At 35.9% G+C, this 16,358-nt stretch overlaps 1 protein-coding gene across 2 annotated transcripts in view; it reads right to left on the bottom strand.

Annotated features, from left to right (window-relative positions):
* CDH9 (cadherin 9) overlaps window positions 1-16,358 on the bottom strand; it is a 92,496-nt gene that overhangs the window by 39,112 nt on the left and 37,026 nt on the right. Inside the window, exon 3 of one of the 2 annotated variants that reach the window (XM_061346686.1) lies at window positions 2,640-2,934. The exons of the other annotated variant lie outside the window; for it this stretch is intronic. Coding sequence (XP_061202670.1) covers window positions 2,640-2,934 — 295 coding nt within the window. The remainder of the gene's footprint in view (window positions 1-2,639; window positions 2,935-16,358) is intronic. 2 annotated transcript variants of the gene reach the window in all.

Raw genomic sequence — 16,358 nt, 5'->3', positions numbered from 1 at the left:
TAGTATGATATGTCATTTGAATAACAGATACACACACCGCTGGAAAGATTGCTAGTGGTGATTCCTCTTCAGTTTCTCAATCTTAGTGACATTTTCCTGAGCTTTCATAAATATCTGCTGTCATATTTGTTGAACTTGGCAAACATAATAGCTAAGAAGAAAGACGCAACATCTGGAGGAAGTGAAAGATGGGAAGAAACTGAGATTTTCCCCCAAATATTCGACCTGCTCATTTTTCGTTTTATGTAGTTTTAGTAAAGAAGACCACACTTCTCCAGGGATTCTTGGTTTTGTTTCATTATTCTTGCATTCTTCCTTTTGTTACAGACAAACACATAGACTTCAGGAGCCCTCAATTTTTTTATTCTGAAGTCTTCTGGTTTTCTGAATTACATTTTTGGATTTCAGGTTTCCTTTCCTTTCCTTTCCTTTCCTTTCCTTTCCTTTCCTTTCCTTTCCTTTCCTTTCCTTTCCTTTCCTTTCCTTTCCTTTCCTTTCCTTTCCTTTCCTTTCCTTTCCTTTCCTTTCCTTTCCTTTCCTTTCCTTTCCTTTCCTTTCCTTTCCTTTCCTTTCCTTTCCTTTCCTTTCCTTTCCTTTCCTTTCCTTTCCTTTCCTTTCCTCCCTTCCCCCTTCCCCCTTCCCCCTTTCCTCCCTCCCTTCCTTCCTTCCCTCCCCCCTCCCTCCCTCCCTTTCTTCCTTCTTTCAATTTCCAATATATTTTCTGTCCTTTTCTTTCAGATGCACTTACTTTCACAGCAGCAATAACCCTAATATAATCAATAATTTTCCAATTTGTTCTTCCTTTATGACTTTACACAATCCTCCAACCTGAAATTCTATTTTAAATTCAACAATCCAGAGCCAACTAAAAGATTTGGCCATATTTCAAATGCTAAAAATTGCCGTTCCAGTGTAGCTTTCATATCCCCAAATGCAAATGTCAACTAAACAGAGCAAAAAGTAACTCAGATCACTTTCATGTCTTCAAATTGAAATCTAAGGCACATCTGTTACTGTTTAAATCATTTTCCTCTAATTCTCACCTTTACTTGGGTCTTCTATGGACACTTTCTCATCTTAAACTGCATGATGGTTCTTATTCTGTCATCATCCTTATCAAACATAGATATTTCATAGATTTAAAAATTCACAGCCATTGCCAAAGCACTGGATCTTATTCTCTTGTCTGTTATTCCTGCTTCTTCACTGACTCTGATGAAGTTGAGCTAAGTGATATGGTTAAGCATGGACATTATGTTTTTTACCCTATCTATTCCTATAGAGTTCCCTCCTTACAAATATGTTTCAAATTAAACATGACAGATGCGCTGCCAACATTTTTCCTTCACAGATTATCAGCAGAGTAAATTCTGAATGGAAATGATTGCTCTATTTTCCATGTATCTTCAAAAGAACCATTCTGGGACTCTTTGCATTGTACATATTATTGTAGGTATTCCATTCTCATGATTATAAAAGAGAGTTATAAAATAAATTTCTGTTCCGTTATACTTCAGTTACTGTTTTCAGAGATAATTATTAGATTCTGGAAATTATTTTGCAAAGACACATATTAGTGACAAATATTGATTGGTATTTTATGGTGTCTCCTAGCAATGCCATCGTAGAGGGCTGATTTTGTGTGCCATTACAGTAATTCATGATAGGTAAATAACTCTTGAGGATTTTTCTGTCAGTTGTTTCCCATAGCCTATGTATTTTATGCTTATTCATCAGAGACACTATCTCCTCTATAAAACAACAGGACATTTAGGTAATCATGATAAGAGCTGATGAATATGCACTGATGAATATTATCTATCACTTTATATTATTTAAAAAAAACTCAGAGAATTTTTTTTCCTTTCATGCTATATTTCTCACCTATCTTCTACTGTGATTCCATGGTTTTACTTTTCATTGTGGCTGTCGTGAACAGTTGTAAGTTTTTATCCATGAAGACAAATATTTTTTAAAACAAAAATAGTTATTTGTTTTGGGGAAGGGGTTCATGTTTGTTACCTTAAAAAACCCAGAAATGTCCCCATAAAAAAAGCACAACAAAACAACAAAACACCAGCAACTACTAATATTGTTACCAAAGAGGAAAAAGAAAATTGAAAAACATCCAAATGGACACAGAAAGCCAACAGCAACAAAACAAACAAACAAATGTTTTTTTGCATTTTCAGGAAGATATTTTTGCAAGATTTTTGAGACCGTAATTGATTTACATACTTACATGTTTAAAGTTGTTTTTGTCTAAAGGTACAGAGAGGTTTGTTAAATTAAACATTACAAATACAAAAAGGATATATTTTATGCAAATTATAATCACTATGTAGTAACTTATAAGACAACCATATATGCTACATTCCTGGATGGTTCTGGTGGGTTAAAAGTGTAAAGAATAGCCTATAGTGTAGAAAAAGAATGAAAAAGTAGGTGAAGATGAAACATACAAGCAGAATTAATAATTTATAATATATTAGTGGCAATAAAAATAGTTCCATGGATATTCACAGAATTAAGTGCCTCAAATATGACGTGCCTCAAATAATAAATTACTTAAATTACTTAAAATTTCCAAATCAACTCAAATCCGTTGGCATTTTACATAACGATAAGTTTTTACCTACCAACTCTAGACATCTCTGGAATACTGGCGGTGTATATGTCCTTGGTGAATTTTGGTTCATTGTCATTGATATCGTGGATTTTAATGATAAATTCAGACTCTGGTTCCACTTGTCTTCCAGTTTTTCTGTCTATAGCCTTGGCACGTAGCACATATAGAGACTTTTCTTCTCTGTCCAATTTCTTTGCAGCATGAATATCTCCCGTATTTTCATCTATAATGAACAGACTGCCAGCCCCATCTCCTGTTAATATGTATTTTAAATTCCCATCTCCTTTATCTTGGTCAGTGTGTAGCTTCAGGGAGGTAGAAAAGAAGAATTTTATAAATATACGTATTGTTATTACGTGTAAAATAATTCAGCATATATGAATAAGTCTGTAAAATCCTGACTATAATCAGGGTCAGTAGTGGTTATCTTATATTTCACTGTCAGAAAAATTGCAAATTTGAGACTAAGTCATACACAAAAAAATAGCTCTAAACAAACTCATAATGGCACAGGGGGATGTAGAAGATATTGTACTAATATTTAAAATTACCACCTTGAAACAAAACATGGTATTTTTTTGAGTAGTCTTTCCAGAAACTACCAGAAGTCCCCTTTTTAAAGATGACAGGAGGTGTAAAATTCCCAAGTTTCTATTTACAAAATAGCATTTGTCTTCCCATTTATTGATTGATGATAAGACAACAAGTTTAACAACATAGAAGAAATGGGGTTTAAGGACTATAGCTTCTGGACTTCCCCAAATCACCAATAAATGTTCTGATTTAAGAAACTTCCATTTCTAGTTGTTTGGGCTTTTTGTTTGTTTTTGTGGGTATTTTTGTACCTCAAGGAACATCTTTCTTCAGTTAATTACATCTTCTTTCTAGTCCTCTTCATGCAGGAGAAATAATTTTCAAGAACACTAGGTGGTAAATTTTCAAAACATTGAGTGGGATTTAACAGTCTTTTTCCTACTGCACTTTATAAGAGTTCAAAACTCTTTCTCTGTGAACTTACAGGCACTGATTAGCTTGCCATATATGACAGTTTGAAAAAAGTACCTAAAAACAAAGCCAAAGTAAGCCATTGAAGCTGACCCAAGTACTAGAAATTCTCACATAATACTCTTTTTTTGGAAGTCGATTCCTCTAATTTCATTTACAGGGAACCCGAGTTCAGTTTTATTAGCAATTGCAGCATGTTTTACTTAGACATATGCTTTATGCTTACAGTTGTATCTGGCCACAGACTGGTGATCTGGGTGTTTTTCAAATGTGGACAAAAGGAAGGCAATTCCAGCATTTTATTTGCTTTTTAAATTTTTCTGAGTAGAAAAATTTAGTATATTATCCACCTGAGAAAATATTGTTCAGTATCAGTAAAAGTATTACTCTAGATAGTCACTAGACCCAGGTAAGCTATATTTTATGCCCCTCTGTTCCTTGTTTCATTGCTTCTGTATTCCTAACAGTATTTGTCTCCATGTTTTGTAGCAGACCCATTACATCTTTTTCTTACTGCCCCTGTATGAAGGGTGACTGTGGTCAACTTCGTTAAATTTCTTCACTTAGGTTTTTTTTTCTTAGATCTTTTTTTTTTTTTTAGTTTACCATTTTAGCCTAATATTAGTCACCAAATGTTCTATGTTATGAATTGTTAACTCTTCTAGAGATAAGACTGAACAAAAGTTTGAAGGAGGTGATCCTGCCCCTTTATTCTGCTCTCGTGAGACCTCACTTGGAGTACTGTGTACAGTTCTGGTGTCCTCAACATAAAAAGGACATGAAACTGTTGGAACAAGTCCAGAGGAGGGCCACGAGAATGATCAGGGGACTGAAGCACCTCCCATATGAAGACAGGGTGAGAAAGTTGGGGCTGTTCATCCTGAAGAAGAGAAGGCTGCGTGGAGACCTCATAGCAGCCTTCCAGTATCCTAAGGGGGCCTATACTGATACTGGGGAGGGAATCTTCATTAGGGGCTGTAGTGATAGGACAAGGGGTAATGGGGTAAAACTTAAACAGGGGAAATTTAGATTGGACATAAGGAGGAAATTCTTTCCTGTTAGGGTGGTGAGGCACTGGAATAAGTTGTCCAAGGAAGTTGTGAATGCTTCATCCCTGGCAGTGTCCAAGGCCAGGTTGGATGAGGACTTGGGTGATATGGTTTAGTGTGAGGTGTCCCTGCCCATGGCAGGGGGGTTGGAGCTTGATGATCTTGAGGTCCTTTCCAACCCTAACTATTCTACGATTCTATGATTCTATGACTATCCAAACAGTTTTAGCACTTAATATATTGAGTATATCTGTAATATGTATCTGAGTATATCTGTAATATATATCTGTGAAAATTGTTAAAGATTGCATACAGTGGGTTGAAAGAATGACATAAAACATGCACACAGGCTCAAAAAAAAAAAAAAAAAAGTCCCCATCAGCCTGGCAAATCTACAGGTAATACAGAGAAAATAAATATTGTATGAGTATCTTGACACAGAATGTGGAGCATTATACCATCAATATACAAAGTTCATTAAAGATATTTTTTCTTATTTTCATATTTGATTCTTATCAAAAAAAGAGTTGACTGATTTGTATCTTAAGTACAAAACATAACATATTTATTTTGGTCAGATGATTCTGTCTTGTGCCGCACATCACAATTTCCTGTCCCTAAGAAACTGCACATTCATTCTTGTTGAGATATTCCTTACCTTGTGGCATAAATATAGCTTCCTCATTTTTTCTTGAGGTAGAAGCTATTTAAAATATGGCAAATGAGGATATGATGTCAGGAATGATGTCTAGCACTTGAACCTAATTTTCTCATGAAGACAGGCCCACTTCTTTTTGAGTCTTTAAAAAGTCCAAGTACCAGTTATGATGCCCTGTGTTACATGCCTCCTTAACATCCTCAGCAAGCCTGGGGGAGCAGCCATACCAAAAGCTGTGTCTGGGAAATTGGTGAGGGATCAGTCCCATGGATCAGGAGATTTTTATATTGTTTATCTTGATTTAGAGCAGAAACCAAATTTCTTAGTTTAAACAGGGATATATTATATATGTAGAATTTTATCAGAAATATCAAGTACATAATATGCATTTTATCAGAAGATATAACTGGAATGTTATTTTATTATAATATTACTTGAAAGTGTGGTAATAATGTAGTTCATATTTGAAGACCTGCTAAATACTTTTTCACGGCAATTGTGATACACTAAAGAGTTTTTCAGAGACTATAAACCGATTTAAAGTTAGCACTTTACATACTAAGATTGCAAATTTTACTATTTAATTTTTTTAATTCATTCAAACTCTTTCTAGACTTGAAGAGATGGTCATCTGCTGAGAAGAAGTCCTGTATAATAAAAGAAGACAGATGCAGATGAGTAACAGAGATCCAGGTTCTGAATGCAAATACTGTTAGCTTGCCAACCTCACTTTGCTCATATGAACCATTCTGCTGGTAGTCCAGGATCAGCAAACTCTTAAAATGGGGTGAAAATGAGCAAGCAGCAAGACCAGTGATCTTTTCTGCACTAACAAGCAGTTCTGGGGAAAAAAATTGCATTTGTTCATTGCTAGTCCCTTACCCTGCTTCTCAACTATACATAGAACCTCAGAGAATAGGTTTAGTTTATCTGTCTGTATAAACTACCTAAAAAGATGTCAAGCAGCTCATACTATGATGGGTATTTTAAGCTTCCTACTGATCTCCTATTTCAACCAAATGACAAACAGAATTTTCAAGCACAGTAAATTTGGTATAGAACATGATTTCTTAACAATTAAGATTTCCACCTCCTATTGCTAAACTACTGTAGGTAAGCTCATTTGAAGTACACTTGCAAACTATCGCTTATTCTGCATGTTCTAATTCCTATATATATTTTGTTTTCCATGTCACATTTGAGGAATCTTCTTTAATCTGTGAAGTAATTTTACAATATCATAGTTTGGAAAAAAAGAAAAAAGAAAAAAGAAGGGACCATATTCATAATGAAGAACAAATAAATGAAACAAAACATTGTCCACCACCTTATAAAACAGTAACTCCGTAAAACAGAATAATCATACCATTGTCTCACCATGCTACTTATATAATTACAAAATATGCCTTTAATGTATGAGGCAGAATAACTTCACAGAAGGTTCCAGATGTTTACCCAAAATAACTGTAAGGGACATAAATATTTTTTAAAAAGATACTGTAATTTAATTTTGACCAATCTATATTGTGTTTCTTTATGTTTGGAAAACTTTTAGAAACTGCACAAATACTTTTAACTTATAACATGAAATATGGCTTGAGATTTTCAAATTTTAATTGTTCTACAGAAAGCCTACAGCAAATCACATGCAAAAATAGCATACCCAGCAATTCCCTATTTAGCCACACAGGTCTCCTGGCCCTCTTCCTTGACTTCCTATGTGTCGAGATGCTCTGATCTTGAGCTCGGAAAAAGCAGTCCTTGATTGGGCCCCTTTACCTTCAAGCAACCTAGCCCATGGGATACCTAGCTATTGCTTCAAAAGGCCAAAATTTGCCCTGCTAAAGTCCAGGGTTGCAATTCTACTTGCTATTCTACTGGTCCTACCACACAAGATCGTGAATTCCACCATCTTGTGGTCACTGCAACCAAGGCAGCCCTCAACCTTCACTGCTTCGACCAGACCCTCCTTGTTAGTGAGGATGAGATCCAGCAGCGCACCTCTCCTGGTTGGCTCATCCATCATTTGCATGAGGAAGTTATCATCCATACACTGGAGGAACCTCCTTGACTGCAGCTGGGTTGCCGAGTAGTCCTTCCAGCAAACATCAGGGAAGTTAAAATCCCCCACAACGATTGTAGCTGCTCTCGCACATAAAGAGCAACCCCACCACCCCTCCTGGCTGGCCTGTCTTTCCTGAAAAGGACATAGCCCTCCATGACTATATTCCAGTCATGTGAGCTGTCCCACCACGTCTCTGTAATTGCCACCAGGTCATAATCTCCTGACTTAACACAGGTTTCTAGCTCCTCCTGCTTATTTCCCATGCTGCGTGCATTGGTGTACGGACATTTCAGGGAGTGAGCTGAGCACACCGATTTCACCCTAGGATTACAGGAGGCCTCCCAGTCTTCATCAATTCTGGAGTGCTGCCCCACTGGGGCAAGCCCAGCTACAACCCCATCCCCCTTTGAATCTAATTTAAAGCTCTCCAAATGAGCCCTGCTAATTCGTGCCCCAGCATCCTTTTGCCTCTGTGAGATAAACCTGTCCCATATGCCATTGTCCAGACTGGTGTCCTATAAAACCAGCCGTTATCATACCCCACGATCTTCTGTCTCAGACCCTGTTTTCCTGTAAATGCCTTCTAGAAATAGTGAACAATGTTCTTTCCTTACTTTTTAAGTGAATAAGGAGTTATAGTGGTCAAATGAACCTTCTTTTTTTTTTAGAGTCACTAAATTGGTGCATCTGCATTTTTAGTGGGAGATGAAGACCATGCTTATTTCAAAGTTGTTGTAGAGAAACTACTATCAGAACACAAGAGAACCTCTTCGAGGGTATTTCAAGGGCATAAGACTGCATGGAGCTGCAATCACACCTAGAATGCAGGTGCACATTGCAGGTACAAATGGTGCCTCTTTAAATATAGAGTTTTAAAGTCAGAAATTATTTGGTTTTGTTTTTGTTTTTTTCAGATATGTAATAAACTTAGATTGATATCTGACATGGAGGCCAAGTAAATTCATGAGCATCCCCACGCCCAGGCCCAAATTCCAGAAACCTGGGTTTTCATTCTTACTTTCTACTGTTGTGTGTAAGTAGAAGTTCTTGAGCAAAAGTCCTACATATTACACTATAAAATTTTAATGTCTTTACAGCATTTTTTAAATTTGACCTATATCATATCATAGCTATGATAATCCAAAGGGTTTAGTTCCTTTTTCACATTATAGTTGAGTAAAGCAATTTCTCAGGAGTCTACTGCAGTCTTCTCTGTTATTTCTTTCCACCTTCACCAGTAAGTTTAGATTACATATCTAGTTACACAAAAAAATTAAAATGGTAAGTTTGTGTATAGTTTTATATATATATTAGATGCTTGGAACAGTTGCTGACTGCATGCTTTTTGTTAGTTTTGGCTGGATAGGGTTTTGTTGCAATGTGTATAATTCAAAGGTCTTTCTCAAAGAAAGGGAACATTAGGGTTTGGTTGTATTTTTTTTTTTAAATCTTCCAGTTCCTGGAGCCAAAACAATAAAAATGTGAACTGTAAATGGTGCCAGTTATTTTGGATTGAGACTATCGTAAGTCAGCAGAGGAAAATTGAAACTAGGAAAACAAAGTTGTTTTTTTTTGCCCTCCTGTGAAAATGAAAGCTGAACCAAGAGTTACATTAGTATTGTCTTTTTATACTAAAAGTTTTTCTATTTCAAGTTTTGTTAAACCTTAATGCCGCTATCTGACATCTCTCTTTTATATTTGATCTGTAATTTATGCTTCAGATGGAAAGCATTCCTTCTTTCCCCAAAAACACTATATTTGAAGTCATAGTTCCTGGCACAGCTAAAGTGCTTTCTCACATGCCAGATTACCTTTCATACCATTGTTTGCTTTATGGCTTAAGGCAAAATACTAAAGCCATGCATAATTTCAGATTGAAAATCTTTTCCATAAAATTAACGCAATGAAGTGTTATATTAATAGTTTGTCAGTTAGAAAATTTTGAGTTTCGGTTGTAATATAACCAGACCTACTGACTCTGGAAAACATATGCCAAAACTATAATAGACTATACCTGGCATAAATAATCAACTTGGTTAAATGTTGTTAACTGATTTAGCATGATTCTTTCAAACATGCTTATGTCTTCTTGAATGTGAAAACAATAAGCATAAATAGTAAGCAATGGGAAAGAACAGGAAAACATACGCTATTCAGGTGTGTCCAAAGTGACACTTTCTGAAATGAAAGGGGAGAAAGAAAATTTTTTTGTATTTTAGGATTCCTCAAACACCTTTTAATCACATTTTCTAGATAAAGCTCCTGGGCTGAGGGAAGAAACATGCTAAATACACGAAAACACGAGCACATGTTTATGTTACTTTTGCAAAGCCATGTGCCTATTTACATCTAATTTCTATTCATATATGGTGATTGTACTGTACTACTTATTCTGAAACTGTGGCAAAGAAAAAAAGATTGACTTTTCCAAATCTGCCCAGCACGTATTAAAGCACAAATTGATCTGACCCCAGGAAATGACTGTAATTATCACTCTAAGCTTATTCCAAGTAAAGAAGGTTATGCATACAGAGGTGGGAAAGAAGGTAGTAATTGTGAAGGAGGATGGATGAGTATTACCTAAACCAAAACAAATTAATTCATCCCTAAAATGCAAGAAGTGTACTTGAAATAAGAGCTTGTAGCATCCCAACCAACCTTAAAATCTCACAGAAAATACGTTGAATGGTAGTGATAGGTAGGATATCAACCAGTGTCCCCAGTATATGATTTCAGACCTTTGAGATTTACAGCAGCTAGGATACAGCAACAATGGCAGCCAATATCCTACTTCATTAGCATTTTAAATAATTAAAATCTCAAAAGATATCAATAACTGCAGTAGTGCTTCAGAGTGGATTGCAGTAGCTGTATCTGCATTGCTTTTATTTCCTACTTATATGTGTTTAATTAAAAGTTTTATGCATATGTTAAATGGCAATTTATTTACCTGACTTGAATTTGTGACATCAGCACAAACTTCTTAATTAAACAACCAAACTCTGTGTTTGCTGGTAACCTAAGTAACTGTATATTAAACAAGGCAAATGACATTTATATTTCTTATCTTCTGTTTTGCAGCATCTGGTCCTTGTGTTCAGCTGTCTATTGTTACAAATTCTCTAGAGAATGTTATTGTGAAAAACACTGCTGACATCAGCTGCAGGTGCTGATTTTGACTTAGTAGGTAAGGGTAAATCTGGTTTTCATTCAGGAAGGGTTCAGCAGAATTCTAAGTATTCTTTTGGTTCTGCTGATACAAACACAATATAGGGAAATTAATTCCACATAATTCTCACCATTGCTATGGGGGAATACTGGAAACAAGAGGTTTTCTTGAGTGCCTCCTTTCCCTGCATACCTCTACATCTCCTGTGCCCTGTTTACTAGTTTGTAGTTAAATCCAGAACAGTAGTTGAATTCTTACTTCTGCACAAAGAATTGGATTTCACAGCACATACTATTTGTTTGTTGTCCTCTCTTTATTCTCCAAATCAACAGTTGAGTTGCAGGTTTCCAGCCTGATGAAAAGAGCCAAACTGGCTTTTTTATGTTTTGCTGTACCCTGTCATTTGTCGGTTCCATAACACAAGATACAGGTTTCAGGAAGGGACTATTGTCATTAATTATGTCCACAGGTCAGAAATTATCACATTATAAAATTAAGCACTGTCACTTTAATCAAACTCTGGAACAGGTGGCAAATCCATTGTTTTAAACGTTTCACAATAAGAAAGGGTATTTTTCTCTCACCAAAATCTTCTGACTGAAATCTCTTTCTGTATGCTGTATCTCTTGCTGTTTCAGAGGCACTCAAAATGTGGTTTTGTTCCAAAAGATGGTCACAGAGATAGGCAGGAATAAAAGCAGCAAGAGTTCATCATATGGATGGATTATGTCTTACCCTCCATACAACTAATTAGTCTGGACATGGCTTTACATTAATAAGCATGTGAGAAATACTCTAATAGGAGAGATCAATGGTTTGTATAGGCAAGTACTTTATCTCAGAGATAATAGGAGATGCTGGTTTGGGAGAGCATGCAAATCTGCCTACTATAATTTTTGCTTCGTTTACACTTCCTGTCCCCACAGATCCAGCATCTACAACTGTCACATTAGAATAGGAATGTTAGAGGCACTGGGGAGGCGGATGGGGACTAGGATGGGGGGAACAGGGATGGGGGGGTCTGGATTTTTGTTTTTTTTTTTTAACTGATGTCTTTGTACCTGTTTAGTTACCCATTGCCCTAACTTTGGACACGTATCGCATTGACTGAAGTTATACTGAACTGTTTCCAGCTGTGTGTCATCCACAATGGTCTGAAGAATACAAGAATAAAAGGAGTATTTTACTCCTTATACTTCCAATTTTATGTGCATATATTCAGTGAGTTTTTCTGTGTGGAATTTCTCTTGGTGGGATACACAATAGTCCTGGTATTCCAGTTATTTCCAGGTAACTAGAAAGACAAGCACATTTGTGTCTAACTCTCCCAGTGCACTAGAAACCTCTCTCAGAGCACACTGCTGACCCAGGAGCATCACAGAACACAGCAGCCTTGGGAGGAAAAGCAGGACAAATGAAAGTTTACCAGAAGAATAAGCCTTGGGTGAGATGGTTTAGTGTGAGGTGTCCCTGCCCATGGTAGGGGGGTTGGAACTAGATGATCTTAAGGTCCTTTCCAACCCTAACTATTCTATGATTCTATGTAGGTGTGTATACTTGTAGACATATTTCTACAGATCAAGATTGAATGTTTTGCAGGAAGTCCTAAGCAGTTAAACTGTATTTTGTTTCCAGTAAAATAAAAAAAAAAATATTTACTAGCCATAAAACATATTTACTTTAACATGAATGGATCTCAAACCTAAGAAGTGATCATTCTGAGTTCCAAGCTTATTTATTCACAATGATCTCTCTACAAAGCTTCAAATTATCATTGTAAAAGATGTATTTTTCTTAAGATCCTGCTTTGCAATCTGATAAATTAAGTAAACACCGTACAGACCTCACAAGAAGAAATCTGTTAATTCCTCAATACTCATTTCAAGCTGTAGTTGTTAAATGATAACTCTTTAAATACCTTAAATGTTTATCTTAAGCTAAATTTCCAAATGAACAGTAGTTGAAGGTAGGTGAAGTCATTGATCTGAAGCATCACTAAGGTCCTTTGATACTGCTTATTTAGGCCATGGCTGTAATAATTATCAAAACAACATAATTACTTTCCTGACACAACAGAATCTTTTAAGTGTAATGCTGTTTGGAGGGGGCCTGAGATGGGCTTCATGTTCTGCATAAACCACAGGCTGATTGCACCTGTCTGATTAAGCATGAAGACTGTGGCTCAGAGGAGAGCAAGGATAAGGCTGCCTGGGGCTTCAGATGAAAATTCCAAGATAAGAGAAGTAGTGCTTAGAATAGCCAAAGCGTAAGGCACAAACCAAGTATAAAGCCCTGAAGACCAAGACAGTTGCTTCATTGAGGGTATGTTTAACTCAGTAGCTGAACCTGCAAGCTGATCAGATGAAGTCAGATTAATAAGGAGACATTAGACAATGTGGGAATTACTTAAGAGAGATTTTTTTTCTTTTTTTTTTTTTTTTACTCTCAGAGCAAATATCAATGAAAAAGAAGCTGAGAAGGAAGTATGTAAAGAATGCGTTAAATTAATGTTAGTTTAACAACTCAGGTAGTCAAAGCATTTGCTTCTGGTGAAAGCAGATAAAGATCTGAATGTATCAATGATAATTTTGTATTAATTTTATGATAAAAAGGAGATTTTGGGGAGAACTGAAATCTTCAACACCGTCTGCATCCTGTACTGAAATAGATTTTTGTCTAAAGAATTACTCTGTACTTTGGAGAAGCACACAGTACACAAAGTAAAACTTATTGTTTGTCTAATTATCTTATGATTTCATCTGGAGTAAAATGCTGACCATGGTCTTGTTGACTATTTGGAGATGGTTTATGATAGAAATTTAGGTTTTGCTAATATTCAAAATAAGGGATTTCTTCAAATGGCTTTCACTCCTTATGTGTGCTATTCTTTCTGCTTGATTTTTTTTTTGGGTAGGTAAGCCTTGCCATTATCTTCTCCTTGTGCATGGCTATTCAGTTCTTCATCTAGCTGTTGTCATTGACTAGCTTTGTGATGTCAAATCACTGTTTCAGCAACTCTGCTGCAGTTTTCTCCTCAGAATAACAGATATTATGTCACTGCCTGTCTCATTTAATATAAAATAATTTGATATATTTTATCATATCATTTTGTTTACCTTCATATTGAAGGTGTCCCTTCCTGTGGCAAGGGTGTTGGAACAAGATGATCTTTAAGGTCCCTTAGAACACAGATCTATGATTCTCTGATTTTGTTGAATGGTCCTTAGTAAAGTATTAAAATTAATATTAATAATCATAACATCATCATTATAAAGTTTTATTAATCCTTTTCTCTTTTACTCTTTAGATCAACATATTTTCTTTACCCTGAAACAATGTTATATACATATATATGCACAGACAAGAATATATATGTATATTCAAATATTTTACTTTTTTCTTTTACACACTTCTAAGTTAGATCAGATTTAGCCACCTGAATTACAAAGACAATTAGTTGCAGTACCTCTAACAGAATGAATTCGCATTTTGCCCTTCCCTTCATGCCTTTCTGCATGTGATTCTAAATCTTTCACATGGAATGGGTGGGAATCAGACTATCACAGTATCACAGTATGCTAGAGATTGGAAGGGACCTCAAAAGATTATCTAGTCCAATCCCCCTGCTGGAGCAGGAACACTTAGATAAGGTTACACAGGAACGCGTCCAGGCAGGTTTTTAATGTCTCCAGAGGAGACTCCACAACCTCCCTGGGCAGCCTGTTCCAGTGTTCTGTCACCCTCACTGAGAAGAAGTTTCTTCTCAAGTTTAAGTGGAAGCTCTTGTGTTCCAGTTTGTACCCATTGCCCCTTGTCCTATCATTGTTTGCCACTGAGAAGAGCCTGGCTCCATCCTCGTGACACTCCCCATTTATATATTTATATACACTAATAAGGTCACCCCTCAGTCTCCTCCAAACTATAGAGACCCAGCTCCCTCAGCCTTTCCTCATAAGGGAGATGCTCCACTCCCTTAATTATCTTAGTTGTCCTGCTCTGGACTCTCTCCAGCAGGTCCCTGTCCTTCTTGAACTGAGGGGCCCAGAACTGAACACAATATTCCAGATGCGGTCTCATCAGGGCAGATAGAGGGGAAGGAGGATCTCTCTTGAGCTACTAACCACCCCCCTTCTAATACACCCCAGGATGCCATTGGTCTTCTTGGCTGCAAAGGCTCAGTGTCGGCTCCCCAGGTCCCACTCCCCTCCTCCATAGAGGACTATGACCTCTTCCACTTCACAATTACTAGCATGCACAGAGATTAATGCATTTTAATGTTCTGTTAAACTTGCAGAGACAGTTAGAAACCCTTAATAATTTCTTTTGCTTTGTTGCAACAACCCTGCTTTTATTTATATACAGAAATGCTAACTTCTGTGCCAAGTTCCTTTTCATATTCATTTTATTGGCCACATAATTTGTTTATATTTGATTAATATAGGTTTAAAATTAAATATAAATATACATGGTTATTTCTTTTAGTCACTTGTGTTACAAAAAAACATAGAGTAACTTTTTCAAATTTTTCTTAATTATTGATTTAAAAGATCATTAGTGTCAGCACTTTAAATGCAAATCATATAGTGGTAGAGAGACAAGGTAAGGAAATACTTTCTATATTTTATTTTTCATGTGTTGATTCAAGATTTTCAGTCAGCTACATGACCTAGTTACATGTGAACATTTAATGCTCTTTTACCTCCTGATACTTGACAGCATTTATTCATCACAAATGCTTATTAAAAAGAAAAATATGCTTACTTTTACAATCCCTGTAAGACTGAACTATCAGAAAAGCACAATTTTTAAAGCTTACATCAGTAGTTGCAACATTTTTAACAGTGTGATACAGTAATGTTAATGCCACTTAAGCTGCATAGAAGTTGTAAACCAGAACTTTTTATAAGAACCAACTATTTCTCAGTATGTAGAAACTAAATCTATTCCATCTCTTAAGAAGAAATATGTAGGAACAGTTAAAATTTCAAGAGGCAAAAATGCTTACAGGTGGTCACAATCATCACAAATGTAATGTTTAAGAGATAAATGTATTTTATAAATGCTTGAGTAGAAAATAACAGTATCTTATTTAATATTTCTGTTGGGGTTTTTTTATGCATCAGAAAAAGTTAAAACAATTGTTTATATCACAAATTCAAGCACTCAAGCACTGTTCACCAAGTAGGTACCTATTAAATATTTAGTTCTGGGTTTTCCTCTTTTTATAGTGGGTTGTCATTCAGCCCAATACTTCCCAGCCCTGCTTTCAAACACATGGCTGATTCATGGCTGTTTTCATGATATTCCACAGCTTTTTTTTTTGCTTTTTTTTTTTTAAGATATTGTGTGGAAACACTTCATACATAGACATGTTCTGAAAAATGCTTCATTAGATGAAAATCTTTCATTAGATTTTACAGATGTAATTATATCCACAATCAGCAATTTTTTATGGCAATATTTGGCCTAAAACTTTATTGTTTTAGCTAAATCAATCATTCCAAACAGCTTCTGGAGATATTGTTAAGAGTTATACAACTTAAACATTTCTCCTTAGGTTTCCTCTATGGAAATGGAGAGTATATGGAAACACTTTATCTTCAGTTAAAACTAAAACTCATTTAATATTATCTGCCTGATTATCATTTCCTCACACTCCAAATTTGACAAAAATGATATGATGGCTTCCATGTGAAATGGGTATACTTGTCTCTGAAATGTGAAGCAAGATGGAAGGAATTTATAACTTCTGAAATTTTCATGGAGTCTGGAATGCTTTTTCA

Source organism: Neopsephotus bourkii, unplaced genomic scaffold (genome assembly GCF_033783945.1).
Source record: "Neopsephotus bourkii isolate Nb327-2 ecotype Australia unplaced genomic scaffold, CSIRO-AGI_Nbou_v1 NB_272, whole genome shotgun sequence".
Lineage (NCBI taxonomy): Eukaryota > Metazoa > Chordata > Aves > Psittaciformes > Psittacidae > Neopsephotus > Neopsephotus bourkii.
The sequence above is the reverse complement of the archived record's forward strand: the minus strand, read 5'-3'. Positions and strand labels throughout refer to the sequence as shown.